Here is a 21,721-nt window from a genome sequence, read left to right on the forward strand (position 1 = left end):
TGTAGCTTAAAAAGTTGATTGTGTGTTTCCGGATGCAAATCACACTCAGTTGTTCCTTGGATTTATTACAACACTGATCGAAAATTACACACAGCTGCAAAAACGCATCTGATTTTGCAAAAGATATACACGTATATGCTACAAAAAATTATATTCACATTACTTTTGTTTTCAGAATTTTTTGAACACGAAATAACTAAAACCAATGAGAGCTCTTTATTCAGAGTTATGAAAATTACTGGCAGAGACATTTTCCGAGGCGTACTCTCAAATATCAAGCTGTCAGTCAGTGTTAGGCGGATTTATCAAAGAAGAGTCAAATATTGACCAAGGAAATGCTAAGAGTGAAGCCATTATGTCAAAGAGCTCCAAAACAAAATGGTTTGTTTTGTTCTAGTATAAAACAGTGATGATTAAAATAGAAAGGGAGGATGACGATAACAAACATTAAAATAAAAAAGTGTCATGGTTGCCCTACTGCTGCTGCATAGAGCAAGATTTTATTCCAGTGCAACTTGTAGCATGTAGGCTACAATCTACACGGGAAAAAAAGTCGAATTAACGTCTCACATTGGCTGAAGGAGACACGGCTGCTTATAAGGTCTCACGCGAGGCTACTAATAGGAACCGTAGGCACTGGTTAAGCAGATGGCTTGTTCTATTCCTGGACAGTAACTTAAGTAGGTAGTGATATGGAAGTCCTTTTCTGTTGCCGTGTCCGGTTTCATTCATCATAGTGAAGTGAAGACAGGAACTTATCCACGTCCAAGTCATGGGGAAAACAATCTACAAGTTTCTTCCTCTCCTGCAAACAAAAAAAGGTTGAAATCAAAAGGTCATAAAGTCAGATGACAAAAATAAGTATAAACATTTGCCTTCATTTAATGGCAATATTAGTGAGATCTGCTTTTTCCGGAACTCAAACATGCCGTCGTTAAACACTTCAATACTATCTAACAATAAAATACTGATTCAAAGTTGATGTTCTTTTGATAAAAATCACCATTATTTTCTATCAATAAGAGGATAATTCTATGTATGTGGCCCCGTGTGGCTGTGATGCTCATTAAACACCATCATAGAAAACTGTTGGATTGATCCAACAGTACAGATTGTCTGTCAATCTATAACAGGGCAGCTGAATACATTCACACCTACAAGCAAGACTCTCCAATGCGCTGAACCTGCATGACTTTAAAACACATGCCTACTTGTGTTGTACTCACCCGGTCTGTCTTTTTGCTGGGAGATTGTTTTGCCTCTTTCTTTGCAGAGGGGCTGGCTGCAGGAGACTCCTGTTTGCGTTTCTTAGAGTTCCTTGAGCTTGTATGCGACTTATCTCCGACTCCCTCCTGACGCAAACTGTCCTTCAGAGGAGTGCCTGTCCTGGCGATGGCAGCACGAGAGAGAATCATGAGTGTGTGAGCAGCCATGTTGATGCTGTTTTCACTGCCAGCTTCACTGGCAGGGCTGCAGGAGGGTACGTCCGGGGTGTTCGGAGGCAATTGTTGCTTGGGAGTCCCCTCTCCATCTTTACTCTTCTTCTGTCGGGAAGGTGTTTTGGGAGAATCAGCGGGCGCCTCCTGGTTTCGGCCAGTGCCAGGAAGGCTGAGGTCTGAACTGGCCGCTCCAGGCTTTTTGACTGGGGTGGGAGGAGAGTTGAGCCCTTGGATGTCCTGCAGCATCTCAGCTGCCTGTTTGGCCAAAGAACTGGTCTTTGACGAGGCTTTTGCAGCCTTGGACTGCGTGTTGGAGGTCGGCTGAGTGGCAGCTGGGGGGCTAAAGTCTCTTGATGCTGAGGATGAAGGTGTTGACTGCTGTTGCTGCTCTTGCATGCTACCCTTCATTTCATTCTCCTTGTTGGCCGTGACATTAGGCATCTCCTGAGTGGGGGTCCTCTTCTCTGTACGGCCCTCGTGTGATTTCAGAGGAGTCTTCTCTGCAGGTTCTTTCCTGCCGCTCTCCTCTTTGTCCTTTCTAATTCCTGAATTCAGTGCGGGATCAGAGGACAACCTGGAGCTCTGAGAATGCTTAGCTGTGGCCTCATCATTACACTGATCATGATTTAGTTTCCTGTCACCAGATTTTGATCTCCTTCCTGATTCTGAATTTTTCACAGCCTCGGACCGTGAAGCATCAACACTGCTGCTGCTGCTGCTTGCACTTATAGACTCGTGGTTACAAATGTTATGGTCCTGTTTGCGAGAGTTCTTTTTAACAGTGTTTTTCTGGTTCTGTTGTATGGACTTCTTCTCAAAGCCTACTCCAGCATGAGGATCTGCTGAGCATCTGACAGTCTCTACCCTCCTCTTGGGTTTGTTACCACCTAAGATAGTGGGCTGTGTCCGATTGACAGACTGTCTTTTATTTTTCTCAGGCTGCTGGAGACATTGTGATGTGGAGGTTTTTGGAGACGCGTGTGTGATGGTTCTCGTTATTTGTGGTTGAACCACGGCAGAAGAGTCAAAACGTAAAATTCTCTTATGACTGGGACCCTTCTCTGGATCCTGCTGGCCTGTGTTTTCAGCCGTCATGGGTTGAACCACCGTAACAACCAGATTTTTCTCAGTACCTGGAATTCAGAGAAATAAGGTAAGAGAAGGGAGGCAGTGAAATCAGCCATGACTGCTTGCTGAGCAAGCAGGAAGCACTGCTGCAGGTTAACCTGTAACTTACCAGCAGGTGCAGACTGTTTGGTTGCCACTGTTAGAGGTTTGGGCAGGACAGTTTCTGTCTGCTGCGCTGGTGCAGGGTTCGGTAAGGTAACAAACTGTAAACATAAAAATTCAAGTGTTTTTGTTCTGGACATGGCTGGCTTTCCTTGTGGTGGCAGTGCTCATTGTGCCACACATTACACAACTACAGAAACATACTAACAATGTTGCTATTATTGAAGCCTTATAAATAGTGGAACTGTGGGTTCATTAAAAAACCTATATTGGTTCATCTGTAAGCACAAACGTGGAGTAAATTTTGTGTAAATTGCCGGTTTAAGTATGAGATGCCGTGTGTGTAGGTTGACGTGTTGGCCTGAGAGTGGCTAAGACATTAAATCTAGACGTGATCAGCAGATCACATTAAGATTTTTTGTTTTGAAAACCAAAACATTAGTTTTTTACATTGTGTTTACTAAGGTGTTACTATAATATAAGTGGCCCTAAATAGGAGCCCACAAAATTTTCCAAAATAAGGTATTTTTCATGAAAATCAATCCATTCAGTGTGAAGATACCGTTTCATGGACCAAAGTGTAACTGGAATAATCAGGAATCATCCTATTATTCCAGTGAAAATGGTAAGAAAGGAAACACTCTTAACTCCCAACTTATAGTAATGTTACCTGACTGGACACCACCTGGACCTTCCCCAGAGTATTTTGTCCCACAACAGACACAGGAAGCATCATGGGCTTAACAGGTGATGGTAAGATGAGCGCTGACCCTGCACGCAAGAAACACTGATTATATTTTTCAATAACACCAATACTTAAAGATTATGGTAAAACGTTTGACAGACAAAACAGGTGAATCTCCGCTGCATCAGGGACAACACTTAAGAGGTGATATGAGGAGCTCCAGAGTGAACATCATCATCAATCTGCAGACATCTTTTGTCCTGTTGCAGTAAAATGAATCGTTGCTCTCAGGTAAGCAATAACCTGTTGCCAATATCGTCAATATGTTATTAAATTTGCCCTATGAGGTTAGATAAGATCATATATACTGTATTTATTTATTTAACATTTTCATTTAAATAAAATGTTTATGTAAAAAATTATGTTGTGTAATGGCGCATTTTGCAATTAATAATTGATCTGTGATTTGTCAAATATTAATACTTAAGATTTCATTAACAGTCCTTAACTGTACCCGCCGGTTCAAGAAAGACTCAAACTGGACTATCGTCAACCGTAGTGTTTCCAGTATTTTTTATGAGATTAACTTTAATATTCTCAGTTATTCTGCGCTACAATCTACAGAATGTGTTGAATGTGGAAGAGAACCTCATCGTGCACAGAAAAACATTTCTAACCAGTAAGATGACTCAAGTCTTTTGTTTCTTACCAGTGGAGTAGCCTTGGGAGCGAGTTGGCGTGGTCACCCCATACAGGTTGGTGGGCAGCGGCTTTGAGACGCCAGCCGGCAGCAGTATCTGTCTGGTTTGAACATCTGGAGTCGTGGGTTCAGTCACAAGGAAATAGCTGGCGGTGGTTGCTTGGAGTTCAGGGTTGTCCAGGGGTAATTGAATTATATAGCTTTGCTGGGCCTGTGATGTCCCGGTTAACGGGGATGCGATTATTGCTCCGGCCTTGCCGCTAAGAGGACTAGGATGTGCCTCCGAGCTTTGTAAGCCACTAACTGCCAGTGCCGCCTCATCAAAGCTGGCCTTCGGCGTGACAGGGCCTGCAGGGGACTTAGCTGGGGAGGAAAGGTAGATGGTGGGTATCTTGTCCTCAGAAATGCTAGAAATTGCCTGATTCAAGACCGTGTCGCTGGAAGAGTCCACATCCTGGCTGTCACTTATGATGATCTTCAAAGACATTATATTGGAGTCTGCTGCAGCCTTGCTGGGCGTGCTGGGCTTAGTGGTCGAAGGATCAGGTGTTGTGACAACCGCGACAACCGGGGCATGGGAGGAAGGGCCAGCAGGTGGGGCAGGTGTAGCTGTAAGAGTTGCAGAGGTAGAAGCAGATGAAGATGAGTCAGGCGCAGCAATGAATGGGGCAGTGATGTAAGATGATGAGAGAGATGCAGCTGTAACTGAAGCACCTGCAGAAGCAGCTGTTGTAGAAACAGACAGGGGAGTTACTGAGAGAGCAGACACCGGCAGAGTGTCTCCACTGCTTGAAAGTGATATACGGGGTAGGTTCGCAGTTGGCATTGGAGTGTTAACCAACTGAACTGTTACAGGTGACAAAAACACTGAAGAGGGGCCTGAAGCAGGTTGCTCTTTAGATCCTTGTGCTGGTTTTTTGCCCGTGTTTGAGGCAGACGTCTCTTCCGGCACAGCAAATGCAGCAGAGTCTCTTGATAAGTGAAATGCAGACGATTCACTGAGGGCAGAGCTGGTGGAGGAGCTGTCCTTTGTGGCAGGCTCCTGAGGGGCCAAGCAGTCGAAAGGAGGAGGAGGTGTATTTAGCGGTTCATCAATATCCATTGGTGTTACACCGGCACTGTTATTAAAGAAAGAGGCCTTTTCTTTTCTGTTTGAGTCCATTGCTGCAAAGGACACACGCGGGGGGTCTCCGAGAGCTGATAACAATCTGGCTGAACTGTTTTCAATTCTGGATGCTCTGCTAACCGGGCAAATAATTATTTTCTTCAACAAGGTGGGAGCAGTTGACTTCCTGGTCTTACGCTCTTGTCCAGCTCTCGTCTTTAGTGTCGTTGCTGTTGCATCTGAAGCATTAGCATCTCTGTTTGTAGCACCTAAAAAAAAATAACAGAGCAAGATTCAATGATTATTTTCTCCCTATCCATGTACTTAAGGCAACTATAGGCGTACAACTAAGAATGTTCATCCTCACGGAAAAATAAATCGTATCAGATTTGTTGCTTTTAACGCATCTTCAGAAACTGAATGGCTGACGAGAAGCGTAATCCCCCCTCCCCCCAAGTTCATTTCAAATTTCAATGTTGGCACTCAGATCAATTATTAATAATGACTCCATACTTTTGATTTTTGACTTGGTTGAACAACATGTCCAGAAGAAGTACTAATAGTAACCTGCTAGAAACCTGTGTGAGATGAGATACTTTTAGACCATAGGAATACCTGGATCATCACTCTGAAGGGGTCTGACTGCAGATGAAGGTCCAGCGATGTCACTCTCTTCTGGACTACTGCTAACTTCTCCATCCTCTGGTTCTCCATCAGTGAGCCTGGTTTTATCTGCAAATATTCAAGTATAAAAAGTCTGTTATTGAAAACCTTTCAATTGTACTGTAACTGTACTGTGACTCAAAAGTACTCTGCACAAAAAAAACAACAATAAAAGAAAAGTAGGTTGTCGTTACTGTAGTCGAAGAGGTCAAAGAGGGCCTGAAAAGCTGGGTCCGACTCGGTTTGCTCCAAAATGTCGTGGATGGCGTCGTCACTCATGTGGATTTCCCCCTGACAATATATGTCAGAAAACAATGAGACACAACAGAGGAAAAAGCAAAGCTTGACCAAGTGATTGAGATAAAAAATCTAAAAGAAATTACATGATTATAACATTAGCATGACTGTATTGTTTAGCACCTGTAATCCTAGGATTTCATCGATCGACTGGTCTTCCTCTATTGTACTTGAGGCCTTTGATGTTTGGGGTGTTGGCTCACTGATATTAGAGATGAAATAGAAGAAAATAGTACAGCCATATTATGACAAGCTTTCATAATACATTATCCATCACAACAACTTAATATATATGCAGAGTTACAACTCATTACTCACTTGGCCAGGATTTTGTTGATGTTTTCAGCAAGCTTCTCTTGTAGCGCCCTGTCGCCCAGTATCTTGTCACGTGCATTTTGTATCACAAGTTGCTGTGAAGATTGAGATGTTTCATTTGAACTCACAGAACGGAGGATTTCTTGAACTTTAAAAGATGAATGCTTTGAATTATAGATCATGCAATTTCAGATGCGATAAAGTTGTTATCTCCTTTTGCTGCTAGAGACACGGCGGTAATGGTGACAATTCTCAGGTCTGAGTGAATATATAGTAACATTTCCTCGTTACATCATACAAATATTAAACTTAATTGTAAGTGTGAAGTCTTGTCCCAGAGATGCTGACCCCACACGACAAACTAAAACCAGCACCAAAACTAGATCAAACTCTTTCAAAGTTCAGTGTTAAAGCCTTATAGCTCTTTGTCCAGAACATCTAAGACCCTCGTACTACAAAAGTGACAAGCTATTGATAATTCAGCCCTAATTTTCAGATGGACCAAGACAAAAACGCTTCTAGTTATGTTCAAAATTTCAGTGTTTCATTTCAGCGTTCAGAAAAGCCAACAACACCGTCATACTTACAGGAAAGTTCTCGTCGACGGCCTCTTCAGGTTGGGGTTCTGCAGTGAGGCTACCAACAGTCGTTGCAGATCTGCCGGGGCCGCTGGACACGCTCAGAGCAACACCTCTCTTTCTGGGGGTGTCCCTGAAGGCAGCACAAAATATTTTTAGAGTAGGTAGCACCTTTTACAAGTTATGAGCACAATAGAGTTCAACCTAAAACAAAAATGCCACAAACTAAAATCTTTTCAATCAAACCCTTTCTAGCGTAAAAACAACATGATTTTTAAGCTTCACTTGGGAAGCCAATTGACATCTCACAGTGGACATGACACGTTAATTACACCGCTGCTTTTTCTGCAATCACTTCAAAATGTTAAAAATGTTTATTCCACATCCCTGTCACTAGTAAGCCAGCCATTGTAATTAATGTTCAGCTTTGTGCTATATTTGTGTTTACTCTCTCAAGTAATGTGCGGTCAAAACAACAATAACAACCATCCCTACCATTTCCGTCGACCAGGAGACATCGGACCAGGAGTTAGCCGATGCTCTGAAACAATGATCTGTATCGGTGAATCCCCTGAAATGGACAAATTATGTCACACATTATTCAAAGGCTGTATGCAAAGATATAAAGAGCTAATAGTGTGTTACTTAATCTTTCAAGAGCCCTTGAACAAATTAAGAAGAGTTTGGGTTTTAACGGGGAAAACTTTTGGGCTACTTGAGTGCTTCATATGTCTACATAAAAACAGATCTTTGTTCAAAGACAGTGGGGCTAATGTTTACATGTCATATTAGATTAAACCATCAATGCCACGTGAGCGCCAGGAAGAAAGAAAGAAAGAAAGAAAGAAAATAGCAAGCACTGCAAACAATGTTAGCCGCTACTCAAACCATGACTGGGACAAATATCAAAACAAAACAGCTCAACCTTAAAAATAAAAATATATAAACAATTAGGTTTTATGATACTGACTAGGTGTATTTACAAATCGGCCGCCATCATGAATTTGGTGGAGTGTGCCGCTGCCAGGAGCTGGTCTGGTGCCAGTGTAGCACACAGGAGTGGAGTGGCCCAGCATGCTATGGTGGGGGTGCGCTGGGCTCATGATGGAGCTCGTTTCAGAAACAGAGGAGCAGATGAGACCACCAGCAGAAGCCACGGTCAAGGCCCGCTGTCTGGCCAAGTTTGCCCCTCCAACACGTGAACGTGCTGCAATGGACAGAGGCTGGTAAATAAATGGCCCACATACAAACCCCCAAGTAAACACATTAAATCAATGTTTGACTACTGTAAGTGATGATGCTGATCATTTCTACCCTCCGTGTGTAATCTGGCGTTTCCATTATGTTAAACATTTATCTGTGTTGATTGGGATTTACACACTTGAGGTTAGACAAATCAGCACTTCACTCAGCAACAGCCATGCAATCCCAAAATGTTTATGAATAGGGAATCCATTTTTCAAGTAGTCAGATTACTATTCCATATTATGTATTTATCTGCATGTAAATTCATCATCACAACAGATTATACAGCTATCTGTCACTTTCAGCTGCATTTCCACACATTTGAAAAGTAGAAAATCTTAATCCAAACATGTTAAAAAATCTTGTGTCTGTGTTAATCTACTTAGGTTGGTGATGATAAGAATCTGTAACCTGCTGCCAAAGATTTTAGAGTGTAAACAATGAAATGTTACGTTAAAATGGACAACCTAAAACAAACTTACTTCTTTGAAAAGCCGATATTGCGGGGGTATTCTGCATGGACCTAAGGACGGCATAAAGAAGAAGAATTGAACAATATCGGTGAAAGAACCAGATTTAAGATGAAGCCTAGAGGGACAGTGTGTAGGATTTGGGGTGACCTATTGGCAGAAATAAATATTCATAATGTTTTTATTAGCGTATAATCAACAGAAAACTCGGAATCGTGTTTTTCGTTTGCTTCGAATGAGCCCTTCATATCGAAACAGGGGGGTGGTTCCTCTTCCGTGGAGGCTGCCACGTTTCTACAGTAGCCCAGAACAAACAAACCAAACATTGGCATTACTTTGCATTTTTTACATGATCTGAAAAGCCACTGTGGATTCTCCCACGCAGCTGGAAACCTCATCGTAAGACACTAAATCCTACACACCGCTCCATAAAAAAACAAGTTGCTGAGATTCAGATAATGAAGTTCATTACTTAATTTGGTTGAGTGTATAATCCAGCTTTTTCCACAGCGAAGACATAATGAGAGGAACCTCACTGGAGGACTCTGTTGGGGAAAAAAAACAACAACAACAACAGGAGACATGAATAATACTAGATCACACAAGGGTACATGAAATAATAGGGACAATTACAGGAACTCTTACCTTTTGTTTTGGCAGCCACATACTCATTTAAAATGGACGTGAGGCCTTTCCCAAAGATAAACTGTGTGGAGAGGAAACAAAAAAAAAATCACAAACATCTTTGTGTGCTTAACTTTCGCTTACCCACCGGAAGAGTATGTGAGGTGTGTTGTTGTTGTTGTTTTTTTTTTTTTTTGGGGGGGGGGGGGGGGGGGGGAGAGAAAAAAAGGCAAACTTACAAAAACACAAGCAGGAATCGTCCCATCTCCTGTGGTGTGCTCCGCATATTCCTTCAGGTTTGGGCTCTCGTGGATGAAAGCTTGGCTTGTTGCCGACAGTCCCTCCTCCTGCAGGTACCCTGGAGAAGAGAGACGGCCGTATTCAACCGGTTCACGGGACAGTGACGAGCAAACGACCTGCCGGCGAAGTGAGCCGTTCACAGCCGCGAGCTTTGAGCCGCCCTGTTTACACTTTTATTGCCGTTTTTGTCGGCTAAACGCCGCAGCTAGCGTCGAGACCGGACTTACCCAAAACAAGACGAGCGACGTCGGACGGCAGCAACATGACCGCCCGGTGGTTCATACGACGGACGCAGCAGCGAAGAGTTGACTGACTACATGTTCGGGAAAACGCTCAGAAATCTGGTTGCACAGCGTCACAAATAATAAAGGCGTCGGGAGTATTATTGTGAAGACGACGTCGTCCGGACACCGCCGCTCACTCAAAAGGCGGGGAACTCAAGCACGTAAAACCGGAAGTGTCGAAAATAACATGCCGGTCAGACTTCCGGTACTTGTAGTCCGAGGCAAATCGTCACACCGCATCGTGCTTTGCAAGATCCTGTACACACGTACGTGCTGCGATGTATTGAACGTGTCTTCAATAGGTAATCTACCACTGCAATTACGTTTTACCCGACGAAGCGGAAAGGTTGTTTTCATTTTGACAGTAAAGCTAACGGACTCGTTTACCGGCAGCCATGACCAGGAAGTGACGCGACCTTTTTCGCCGCCGCTGTTGGGGCGGGAATTTCCTGCGTGATTTGCGTGTGCGTACACGTTGCTGCAAACGCACGTCAAGATGGCAAAGTTTACGTGGGCGTTAAAGTAGCATCTCGGTTAACATCTGCACGTGCAGGTATGACACGTCTGTAAATACGGTCGTGTTGAGGTGTGTGTGTTCAGACTGAGTGTTTGAATGGACTCTTCATAATCCAGTTCAGACTGAGCCCGGCACCGTCGCGTTGCTGCAGTAGTTCGTCTATATAGCCGGATAGACCATGCAGGTAATTTTAGCAGCTAAGTTAACTGTTCAGCTATTTGAACTGTCACTTGACTCGTGTGTAGTTGTTTGGAGAAGAAAGCTGATTATACACAGTGGACAAATAAAAACATCCTCTGTTGTCAACATCCTGCCCCTGCAGCTAGAGCAGTCTCCTGTACATCCACTGTAAGGCACCATGAGTATGGCTCTTCAGGACCTCCTGCTTTGCTGCAGAGGGCTGGGGAATGACAAAGCTACAGAGAGGAAGGTAAACACACCTAAATATATGTATACAATGAAATCAGATATATTCTTCCAAGGTGTCAGCCAATACTGAAATACCAGCTATTACAGTATAAACCCTTCCTCTTAATGTTTGTGATGTGCCCTCCCTTTGTGCCACTAGAAAGAAGCCGAGCGCTTCAAACTGCTCCTTCGATCTCCAGAGACTGTGCAAGAATTGGATCGCACCTCAGGAATTAAAGCTAAAGGCTCTAAGCAACTCACATGGGATGCTGTTTTCAGGTAGCCACCTCTGCATAGTTGCATGTTTTGTAAATGTGCAACAAAACTGGTTCCGTGGGGTTTTTGTGCACACATCTTTTCCTAAGCTTGCATTGGTAGGGTAATGGTTTATTTTTATTATAATTTGTTTTTACTTTGCCTGCTAAAACAATGGGACTAGTTTGTTTTTAGTCTAGTTACACTTTCATTTTCTGCATCATCCACAAACACTAGCTGACTGCTGGGAACCTTACTCTGAAGTTACCTCACAATAATTTATTCTCATTACATTTTGTGCCACAAACTTGTAAATTGTGTTTCTGTCTCTACTTTCCTCTTTTTACATCTCCTCCATTCCTCTACATCTTCTCAATCACCTGCATGTCCTCACAACATCTACAAACCTCCTTCCTCTTTTCCACTTGCCTTGCCTCTCCTTTCCTCTCCACACACGTCCAAACCATCTCACTCTCATCTCTTTCACTTTAAAGAATCCACCCTGAGATCCAACCTGAGCTGTCCCTCTATTATGTCCCTGCTGTAGCGAAGAAATTTCCCCTCTGGGATTAATAAAGTGAAATAAATTTAAAAAAAAAAATAATAATAATATTAGAGTGGTTCTCTAACTACTCCAGCCTCAGGACCCACATTTTTCCTCAGTCATGAAGTTAAGCCAACTTAACTTAAAAGATAGGGCTGTAATAAACAATGTCTTTATTGAAACCATGAAATAAACAAAAAAAAAAGTACCGCAAAAGTGGAAGTAGTTCCAAAACCCAATAAAATAAAATGGAGGAGTTACTTTGATCTACAGGTACAGTATATGTGCTTTTCAAACTAGTTTAAACCGGTGATGCTCATCAAGTTTCAAGAATCTTAATTGGACTGTGTGAAATATGAATTAAAACAGCAAGACTGTTTTTTCAGCTCAATAAAAGGGCAGACTTAAACCTGTTGAAAAAAAAAATTCAATTTTGGCTGCTACTCTCATGACAACTGGCAGCAAACAGCCGCTGCTCGTGAGCTACGTCAAGGAAAACCTATATCCTTCAAAACAAAAGCACAGCAGCAAAAGTTCTGTAGACTTAAAAATGAAAGTTGGACTTTTTCTCCACTTCAGTTCTTCTTTTTCAGTTCTTCTCCAGCTCTGCCTCCTGTCTTTTTGTCGGTGCCACCTTACCTTGACTCATGCTGTAACTCTTTTGCCTCAAATTCCTCCTGACAGTCTTCTCCACCCAATCCACGCTGCACGCCATCTCTTCTTGGGCGGCACGGTGGTGCAGTGGTTAGCACTGTCACCTCACAGCAAAAAAGGTTCCGGGTTCGAATCCGGTCCTGGCCCTTTCTGTGCGGAGCTTGCATGTTCTCCCTGTGCTTGCGTGGGTTCTCTCCGGGTTCTCCGGCTTCCTCCCATCATCCAAAAACATGCACCTCAGGTCAGGTTACCTGGCGCTGCGCTAGTGGCAGCCTGCTGCAGCATCTCCCCCCTGAGAGCCCCCCTGCTGTAGTGAAGAAATTTCCCCTCGGGGATTAATAAAGTGTATAAAATTAAAAAAATTAAATTAATTCTTCACCTCTCCTCCTTGCATCCTCACCCGTCTTTTATAATTGTGCTTTGGTAAAGTCTATCTACCAGAAGAAATGGCTTCATTATCCTGTTTTGCATCCTCTCTTTTTGCTCACCTCAGGTTTCTGCAGGGCTACATCCAGAAGGAGACGGAAAGCATGCAATCAAGCAAATCCAACGTCACCGCAACAACGCTGGCCACACGGCAGAAGAAAATGTCTGAACAGTGCAGCTTAATCAAATACTTCATTCGCTACGCAAACAAACGTAAGGCCACTGTCTTTGGGTGATGTCTTTGTTGTTTACAATATGAGAACATTTTAGATGAACTGATGAATGTTACATTAAATCAGGGAACATTTTTGTAGCTGTCTGAATATTATCTCATTACTTCACCTGACTATGGTGCCCTGAGTAAAATTAACTGAAATTCCTGAGCAATCAGTTTGAATTTATTTGCTGTCACAGAGTCTCTCTTTTTCCTGCAGGGGGACCTCGTCTAAAGTGCAGCGAGCTGCTGAAACACGTGATGGAGGTCCTGCAGAGTTCATACTGCTGCTCAGCATATGGAGAAAATTATAGCAGCCTCCTTCTGAAGGACATCCTCTCTGTCCGCAAGTACTGGTGTGACATCAGTCAACAGCAGTGGGAAAGTAAGTGGGCTATCTGTCTAGATATGTTTAAAACAATACATGTTTATGGAATTAAATTATCCATTCTCATTTGCCCTGAGTTTGATCATTTTACTTATCAAAAGACTGATAAAGGGAAGGATGGATGGATTTGTACTTGTTTTTTTTTCATCCATAGGTCTTTTAGACTTGTACTGTGGGTTGTTCAACTCTTCATCCAAATCCATCAACCGTGTCCTGGTGAGCAGAGTGATCCACACAGTGGTGCAGGGCTGCTGCATGCAGACTGATGGGTTCAACAACACCTTATTCAGCTTCTTCTCCAAAGCACTGTTGAATGCCAGGTGAAGCCTTTTTACCGGTCCTTCATCTGATAATGTTCTGCTCTCCGTTGTAAATGTAAACATCACACACTTGTTGTTTTCTATGATCGTGTTAGACAGGAGAAACACTTGGCCGTGTTGGAGCACCTCGTTGCAGCTCTGAACGTCTTCTTGAGATCGGCGGCCATGAATTGCAGGATGAGGGTGTGTCAACTGGGAGAGGAGCTCTTCCACTCTGTGCTGTATGTGTGGGCGGACATGAGGCCCAGTGCGTCTCTCAAAGAGGAGATCGTGGACTTTTTCAACCTGCAGATTTGTATTCACCACCCAAAAGGAGCCAAGACACCGGACACAGGTCGAGTGATATTTCTGTTTTTAACAGCAAATTTTGTTTCTAGTTGCAGTGAAATCTTCAGCTGTCAATATTCATTAGTCCGGCTTTATTCTGGGCTGTGTACGGTTCTGTAATCGGTCCACTGATTTCACTGATTTGATTTAAAAAGTAAAAATTGCACCACCAAGGAAAGATCTCAAAATTATGTTCCTTAATGACAGAAGTAACTGTGACAAAACTTAAATGAGAATAAAGGTGACTTGGATTCCATTCCTTTCCTTAAACTTCATAAAATATAAATTTTTATATCATGAAATTATCCTAAACCAGGGGCTGGACTTGGGGTTTGCTTTCAAAAGTGGTTGGCAATAATGTAATGTAAAATAAGTGCTGACTCCTCTCGTATTTCAGGTGCTCATGCTGAGGACTGGACCAGGTGGCGGAGTCTGCTGTACAACCTTTATGAGGCTTTGGTCAGAGAGATCAGTCACATCGGCAGCAGAGGGAAGTACATCACAGGGAACAGACACGTAGCTGTCAAGGACAATCTGACTGAGCTCACAGCTGATATCTGTCACCAGGTAAGAAACATCAAACCTTACTTCTACTTTTCAAATATAAAAAAAAGAAGTGACTTTCTGAATAATTAATTCCCATAATGATCCCGTGTTTCCTGCTTGTCATAGCTGTTCAATGACGACAGTGACAGTCACGTCTTAGAGGTCAGCCATGCCTCCCTCAGAGCCACGCAGATGGGCAGTCCAACTAATGGAGCACCCAGCAAAAGACGGCGCACTGAAGTGGGCTGGGAGGTCCTCCGTGACCATCTGCAGCCTCAGCATAATGACTTTGATGTTATACCATGGTAACTTGGCTGTACTGATTATTATTTTCCGGTATACAGAGTATATCTTGAGACATGAAAGCCTGATGTTTTTCTGGTTGTTACCACTTGAAATCGAGCATTGCATGAAGGAATCACCAACTTTCATTTTCCTCTCAGGCTGCAGATCACCAGCATGCTCACCTCTAAGTACCCGTCCATGGTGCCCGGTCGGGAGCTGGTCCCACTGCTGTCAGTGCTGCACCAGCTCCTGGCAGAGCAGCGGAAAGGAGAGAGGGGGCTGTATGTGCTGCGCTGCCTGAAGGAAGTGGCCCGGTGCCAGGCCGGCTACCCCCAGAGATGCCAGGTCCACAGGGCGGAGCTGGGCAGGCTCTGGGTTCGGGTGTGGACCCTGGCAGTGAGAGGCGTCAGCTCATCCCAGACAGAGTCCCTCAGCCTGGACCTGCTGGCCTCCATTGTCCACGGTGGACTGATTAATATGGACAGAGAGTTCTGGAAACTTTTCTCTGGATCTGCATGCAAACCATCTCAGTGAGTCTCATCCTTCTGTCATTGTGCTATGTTCATCTTCCCTGATATTGAATGAAAACAAAAAAATCTGGATTAATTCGTGTTTCTTTTTTTGCAGGAGTGCTGCATTCTGTCTAACCCAGGCCCTTCTAAAGTGTCCAGTCCCCAAAAGTCTTATCTTGAGTTCCAGCTGGGACTTTGCGGGAGTCACAGAAGCATCTTCCTCACCTACTCTGAAGGAGACCCTCATCGCCTGGCTGCTGATGAGCGATCAGAGCGATGAGATGGAGGACAACTCCAGACCACACCCCATCATTTGCAGGTTGGCACATCTACTTTGAAGAAGAGTGATGTTAATGATAATTAGATTTAGAAAATATAACCTCCAAAGATGAATTCCACATACTTTTGTTGATGTGTGTCTATTTTGTGTGTGATTTCCAGATAAAACTGCATACATTTATGTGTTACTATGTTCTTTTGTTTGCAGAGACTTTCCTAACAATCTTATAGCAAACATCTTGGTCTCACTGACCTTAAAAGACACAAAAGTTGGCCTGAAGTTTCTGCTGGGTACTGAAGGAGTAGAAAGGTGAGGGCGGTGATTCTGGCTTCATAATGAAAACAAATCTACCTGCTTTTCACCCTCATTTTTCACATTGAATTGTTCTTTGGCATACTTAAAGCTGCAACATTTTGGAATAAAACCGACTCGTTTGCTTTTTTTTAAAAGTGCATTTCTTCAAGAACAACTGTCATCAGATGTCAAAGACAACTTAGAGGAGATTGAGAAACTCTACCAGCAGTTCAGCTTTAACACGCTGCCTTCAGAGATTCGAGAAGCAGACGAATCAGTGAAGATGACGCCGGCTGACAGTCAGTTTTCTGCTGTCCCCGGCCTCAGAAACAAGCTGGAGCAGTCCCTGCTTTGTGTCGCTGACCATTTACTTAATGTGAGTTGAAGTTCATGTGTGTGTTTGTATGTGTCTGCGGAGTCTTTGTAGTGACAAACTGGCATGTTATTCTGATCGACCCTCCACAGGCTGAGTCCACCCCTCCAGAGTGTCTGGTGCGTTGTTTCAATCAGCTGACTGCTGTTCTAGCAGGTTACGTTTCCACTGGGTTCTTGACTGAGGAGGAGGCTTGTCACTCGCAGCTCTTCACGAAAGCAAAGGTATACATTCAGACTCTCTTAAAACAATTTTGTCGGAATTTACAAGGGTGGATCAATAAGTTCATAAACCGCTCCTATGCGCTCAAATGATCCACAGGACCGTGATATGCACAAAGCAGGGGGAAGGTATAAACCTAATGAGTAAATGCTATAAATTTTATCGCTTGATCATCATCAGTTCCTGAGTTACACATGTTTTTGTGAAAGCTGGACCATCAGCGATTTCTCCAGGGACATGAGTGTCAAATCGGCAACAGAGACCCTTGAAATCAGGAGGCCTATGGTGATGAAGCAATGAGCCTGGAGAGGCATTTTGAGTGACATTCGCGTTTCTGAGGGGCGTAACGCCACTGTCCGAAACCGAAAAAGGCACACCGGGTCAGGAAAGAAACTAGGTGGATTTTCTTTGATATTTTCAGGGTTGTGCACCGTGAGTTTGTTCCCCAGAGTCAGACTCTCAACACTGAGTTCTACTGTGACGTTCTGAGGCGTCTGAGGAAAAACATTCAATGCACATGACCTGAACTGTGGCGGGATAGCACTCAGGTTCTCCAACATGACATTGGATCTGCTCACAGCACATTTAAAATGCACAAGTTTGTCACCCACAACAACTCAAACGTTGCTCCCCACCGCCCCTACTGGCCAGATTTGGCTCCCTGCTGCTTCTTTCTGTTCCCCAATAATTTGTCACAGACTTTGATGTGTGGTCTCTGCTTGAATTTCAGGTGCGTAAGACATTGCAGACGGTGTTTGAGTACGTATTCACAATGGGTACATCTTCTCCGTGCTCTGTGCAAGTCACGATGCTGTGCTTCTTTCAGGCACAATAGGAGCAGTCTCAGAACTTATTGATTCCCCCACTACTCTTCATGGACAGCCTGCCTGATAACACTTGCTCTCTTCCTCCTTCATATTTCTACTGTTTATGTACCCTAAAAAACAGTTGAAATATGTGAACTGTAACTTTAATGTGGTTGGGATGTTATTGCTAACAGGCTGTGGCCCAGGACTTCAGCGGGTTTGTTTCTAGTGTGAAAGTAAAAATGACAGAGGAGGGGACCATGGCTACTCTGCGCTCCGTTATGAAGCTTTGCACCCAGTCAGCCAGCAGAAACACCAAGGTGACAACAGCCTTCATCATAACAACAAACCATGATGTTAAAAATACCAGCTTTATTTCGTAAGTCAGGTCGATGTATGGACAGTTAAATTCACTTCTTTGTCCTCTTCTCTGCAGGATCAAATTTGCTCCATCTCCTCTGGTTTGTTTATAAGGATTCTGCCGGCCAGCCTTCTCAGTGATCTGGCAGAAATCTGCAAACTGTCGGTAAGTGTGTCACAAATATGAGATGTTTGTGGTACAATAATACAAAACAGAAAATCTGAATTCCAATAACAGAGAGCCGGTTTTCTGAAGTAAGCTTCCTTCCCTGTCTTGTCAGCTAAGCAGTGTTTCCAAGAAACTCAGTACTGTGGATGAAAATGATCATGTGGATGATGAGTGGGAAATGACCAGAACTCAACAAGGGGATGATATTGACCTGTTTGATGATGAAGAGCCCCACAGCAGCACCACCAACAGGACCCACAGACAGAAGGGAGCCAACACTGACACTTCCTGCGGGCCATGTAAGAAGAGATTGTTTCTTTACTAAATCTTTTCCCAGTTTGCCCCCCCCAAAAAAACCCCAGATATTAATGGTAGAAAGTACAACACACTTTGTACCTGGAAAAACATCAGAGCCATTAAAGCAGCTACTCATGGTGTGTCTGATGTTTCTGGGTTAATTTTGCTGTTTAGTGAACAGAGTAACAGAGTAACCACATCGCCTCAGGATGAAGCATTAAATCGCATTTCAACAGTCGAATGCATCAGCAGCAAACATCATCATCATCATCATCATCATCATCATCATCATCATCATCATCATTATCATTTATACACTTACAGCTTCGGACAAAAGCAGAGAAATCTATTACGAAACAAGTCATTAACATCTCCACTGACAGTAGCTGCTCTTGACTGAAATGTATCCACAATCTGCAGCTTTGGTTAGTAGTAGCTATCTTAAACACTGCCTTTAATAGCTTTATTTTCTTTTGGTCCACTAAACATGAAGCATTGATTTATGTTCTCTAAATCACACTATGCGTCGGGGCCCCGGTTCTGTTTCTGTGCAGAAAACATTTGCAGGATTTCACTTGTATTGGAGCTCCCATGTGTCTGGCGAATACCTGAAGTGTGAAAAACAAATATACAATGTATTGTTTGTGTTGGATCAACCAGACAGCAATAATCTCTCATCTTCTCAGTGACTAGCAGGTAAACAAATCCTCGTTCTGTCCTCTGTCAGGCGCAAAAAGCCTGCTCGCAGACGATCACCTGGCGCAGCAGGACCTGGCTCTCCTCGCAGTCTTGGAGTTCCTGTGCGAGTGCGGCTCCATCCAGCACATCCACGGTCTGCTTTTCAAACCGCAGGAGGTGCGGCGCAGGCTGCTGCTGCTGCTGCTGGTGGAGCAGATCGACTTCAGCAAAGCCCTGCACCTCCACATGGTTAGTAGCAGTGAGTGCGGCGGGTCGAGGTTGAAGTGGCATCGAGGCTTTAGCTGCTGAGCACTAACATCTGGTTCTCTTTTAGTATCTTGTCCTGTTGAAGAAGCTTCCTGCCGAGGACTCGCTCTCTCCAGAGGAGTTTGACTCGCTGCTCCGTCCTCTGGCGTACGGGAACCTTTCTATTACACAAAATAATTCTGTTGGTGTTTCATTCATGTTGTGAACGGTCCAATGTAACTTAACGTTGTGTATTTGTTGCTGTGTTCACAGGGACCTGTGTTTATTGTACCGTCAGGACCAAGAGATCTGTGCTGCTGTGCTGCTGAGTCTGTTACCCTCCATACAGAGTCTGGGGAAAACCCATCACCTGCCTGAGGAGATGAGACATGTTCAGGGATCCCTGCTTCAAGTGCTGTCTGGTTTCTGGTCAGAGGCATATTTTTACACCATGCACAGATGACTGACTGGTCTTTTAAGATTAAATAAACCTTTTGCAACATACAGAGGATAAACAAGTGAAAAACGTCCCTCCTCTCATAGTCGCGGGGGGGGGGGAAATTATTTTAAATTGTATTTTTAAAATGTTGGCTAAAGTATTAGACTCTCAAAGCATGAATCATTTTTCCAGTGCTCTCAACCGCGGCTATTTCCATTACTAACTGACCCATTGTGCTGTGTTTCAGCTTCCTGAGCCATACAGGCAAATGTGTGGGACATGTGCGAGCTGCTCTAGTGCAGTGTCTGGTTTCTCTGCTGGAGGTAAATTGTCACAGAGGTTGTTTAGCGTGCAATTAGGGATAATAATCCTGTTGTTATTGTCTTTAAAGCTGCCCCAACATCACAGCTGCTTTCATTATTATGTCTGAATGGTCAATCGCAAAAAACTGAGGTTGGGGAATGAGAAATATTTGGGAACCATGCAAGAATGATTACCAAGGCACCGTTTCTGTCTGGCTTTTAGGCTGACCCATGTTGTAAGTGGGCAATCCTGAATCCTGACAGAAAGGAAGACCACCCAGTGTCCTTTATCCTCCCGTCTCACCTCGCAGATGCCCACCACCAAGTCCGCATGCTGGTAGCTACGTCAGTGGAGAGGTGAGTTCAGCTGGGTGATACCTATCACCTTTGATAAAGTAACAGAATATGTTGGATAGACAAACATATGTACATTATAAAACAGATAGGATAAATCTAAACCGAGACTGCACTGATTTACTTACTTCAGAGGTTCCCTAAGCTTTTCACATCCTTTACCAAAATGTTCCACTTCACTCTTCACTGATTTAACCATCTAATACCCCCAGAAAAACAACAAAGTAAGGCTAGTGTTCCAAAATAAAAGGATCATTTATTAATTCAGTTACCAAAAGCTTTGTTTGACCCGTGAGGTCCAGTGAGACCACTTTCCTCCTTTTTTTTGGAATTTGTAATCATTTCAGAGTTCGAATCCAACTGTATCAAGCTAACGTTTGCGTTATGCTGTCAGATGAAACTAGAACTGCAAAATTTTGTCAATTAATTGATCAGATGATCAACAGGAAATCGCTGAATTGTTTTGAGTAATTTTCTTAAATGATAAAATGCTAAACGTCCCTGATTTCAGCTTCTTAAATGTGAATATTTTCTGTTTCAATGATAATAGATTGACTGCGTTTTGGGTGTGGACTGTAGGTTATATTAAATAATACATTTCAGGCTGCATCATGGGATTTGGGAAACATCTGTAGGCATTTTTCACCATTTAATAATATCTTAAAGACCAAACAGCTAATCGATTTATCAAGAAAGTAATCAACAGATTAATTCCGTGATGAAAGAAATTAATTGTATTACTAGTGGCACATGCACCACTGAGTTAGGTGTGTCGTAGAGAGCTGATCATGTTCTCCTGTGCATCCAGGCTGTTTCTGGAGATCAGATCAGAGCATCCGGAGAAGAGGAAGATGCTGCCACTAAAACACCAGCAGACAGCTTTTGAGAACATTTACCTGAAGGCTCAGGAGGGGATGAAGTTCCCAGTAAGATCACGCAATGTGGCCACACATCAAGAAACAGTTTATTAATGCATGTTTTTTTTTTAACTTTTCCTCATATTTTCTGTCTGTTTACGTGTATTATTTGTGTGATCACACACAGAAAAGCAGCTCTTCAGAGGACCAGCAGGATGAGATTTTCAACCGCAAAGCCACCCTGCTGAAGAGTCTGTCTGTCGTGCTGGGCTGTAGCCCAGTGTTTGAAAAACAGTCTCTGTTTGCACTCTTCCAGTCCTACAAAGAGAATAATATCGAGGAACAGCTCATCAAAAAGGTAACGGTTTCAGGTCTCTGTGCGTTATTAAAATTAAAGTTCAACAATCACTGCATCTGAACTGTTTTAAAGTAAAATGTACTTTGCATAACCTATGTGATACTTGATTTAGCTTTTATATTTTCTTCTGAAAACTGAGAATTGGAAGAATGGTTGTCCTGTCCCTCTTCTCACCGCAGATGTTGTGCAGTGTATCCGGGGCGCTGGGCTACAGGAGCGTAAAAACATTTGTCAGCTCTCACCTGCACTACTTGGTAGCCGAGTGGCTCGCACAGCGGCAGTCTGATGACCGCTACACTCTTGGATCTTTCCCCTACAGTCTGCTGGACCACAACACGGTCAAAGATTTCTACAA

The 21,721-nt window shown here is 43.4% G+C and overlaps 2 protein-coding genes across 3 annotated transcripts in view; one reads left to right on the forward strand and one right to left on the reverse strand.

The window, feature by feature from the left end:
- Positions 1-49: 49 nt before the first annotated feature.
- Positions 50-10,076, reverse strand: npat (nuclear protein, ataxia-telangiectasia locus). Of its 2 annotated transcripts, XM_069705996.1 has the most exons (18): positions 9,879-10,076; positions 9,591-9,709; positions 9,373-9,433; positions 9,200-9,272; positions 8,740-8,780; positions 7,983-8,219; positions 7,508-7,583; positions 7,022-7,145; positions 6,438-6,529; positions 6,243-6,321; positions 6,017-6,113; positions 5,775-5,891; positions 4,769-5,428; positions 4,064-4,663; positions 3,340-3,440; positions 2,677-2,770; positions 1,227-2,572; positions 50-805 (listed from the first exon to the last, which is right to left on the reverse strand). In XM_069705996.1, the coding sequence occupies exons 1-18, from the start codon at positions 9,931-9,933 to the stop codon at positions 725-727; spliced, it is 4,053 nt and encodes a 1,350-aa protein (XP_069562097.1). In that variant the 5' UTR covers positions 9,934-10,076; the 3' UTR covers positions 50-724. The 2 variants fall into 2 exon arrangements, with proteins under 2 accessions (XP_069562097.1, XP_069562014.1); XM_069705913.1 differs by having other exon boundaries at positions 4,064-5,428.
- Positions 10,077-10,377: 301 nt separating this feature from the next.
- The window catches only part of atm (ATM serine/threonine kinase), a 28,739-nt gene continuing 17,395 nt past the window's right edge, over positions 10,378-21,721 (forward strand). The window contains exons 1-25 of the mRNA XM_069706654.1: positions 10,378-10,636; positions 10,775-10,882; positions 11,021-11,139; positions 12,807-12,952; positions 13,174-13,338; positions 13,496-13,661; positions 13,757-13,995; positions 14,386-14,555; positions 14,661-14,839; positions 14,978-15,349; positions 15,447-15,650; positions 15,819-15,920; positions 16,062-16,281; positions 16,371-16,502; positions 17,501-17,626; positions 17,743-17,832; positions 17,948-18,134; positions 18,860-19,059; positions 19,145-19,224; positions 19,330-19,485; positions 19,743-19,818; positions 20,021-20,154; positions 20,960-21,077; positions 21,196-21,366; positions 21,546-21,721. Coding sequence (XP_069562755.1) covers positions 10,811-10,882; positions 11,021-11,139; positions 12,807-12,952; positions 13,174-13,338; positions 13,496-13,661; positions 13,757-13,995; positions 14,386-14,555; positions 14,661-14,839; positions 14,978-15,349; positions 15,447-15,650; positions 15,819-15,920; positions 16,062-16,281; positions 16,371-16,502; positions 17,501-17,626; positions 17,743-17,832; positions 17,948-18,134; positions 18,860-19,059; positions 19,145-19,224; positions 19,330-19,485; positions 19,743-19,818; positions 20,021-20,154; positions 20,960-21,077; positions 21,196-21,366; positions 21,546-21,721 — 3,800 coding nt within the window. The 5' untranslated portion in view covers positions 10,378-10,636; positions 10,775-10,810. The remainder of the gene's footprint in view (positions 10,637-10,774; positions 10,883-11,020; positions 11,140-12,806; positions 12,953-13,173; positions 13,339-13,495; positions 13,662-13,756; positions 13,996-14,385; positions 14,556-14,660; positions 14,840-14,977; positions 15,350-15,446; positions 15,651-15,818; positions 15,921-16,061; positions 16,282-16,370; positions 16,503-17,500; positions 17,627-17,742; positions 17,833-17,947; positions 18,135-18,859; positions 19,060-19,144; positions 19,225-19,329; positions 19,486-19,742; positions 19,819-20,020; positions 20,155-20,959; positions 21,078-21,195; positions 21,367-21,545) is intronic.

Source organism: Brachyistius frenatus, unplaced genomic scaffold (assembly GCF_029030835.1).
Source record: "Brachyistius frenatus isolate BFR_SWC_R1_liver_20210118 unplaced genomic scaffold, ASM2903083v1 Contig_1, whole genome shotgun sequence".
NCBI lineage: Eukaryota > Metazoa > Chordata > Actinopteri > Embiotocidae > Brachyistius > Brachyistius frenatus.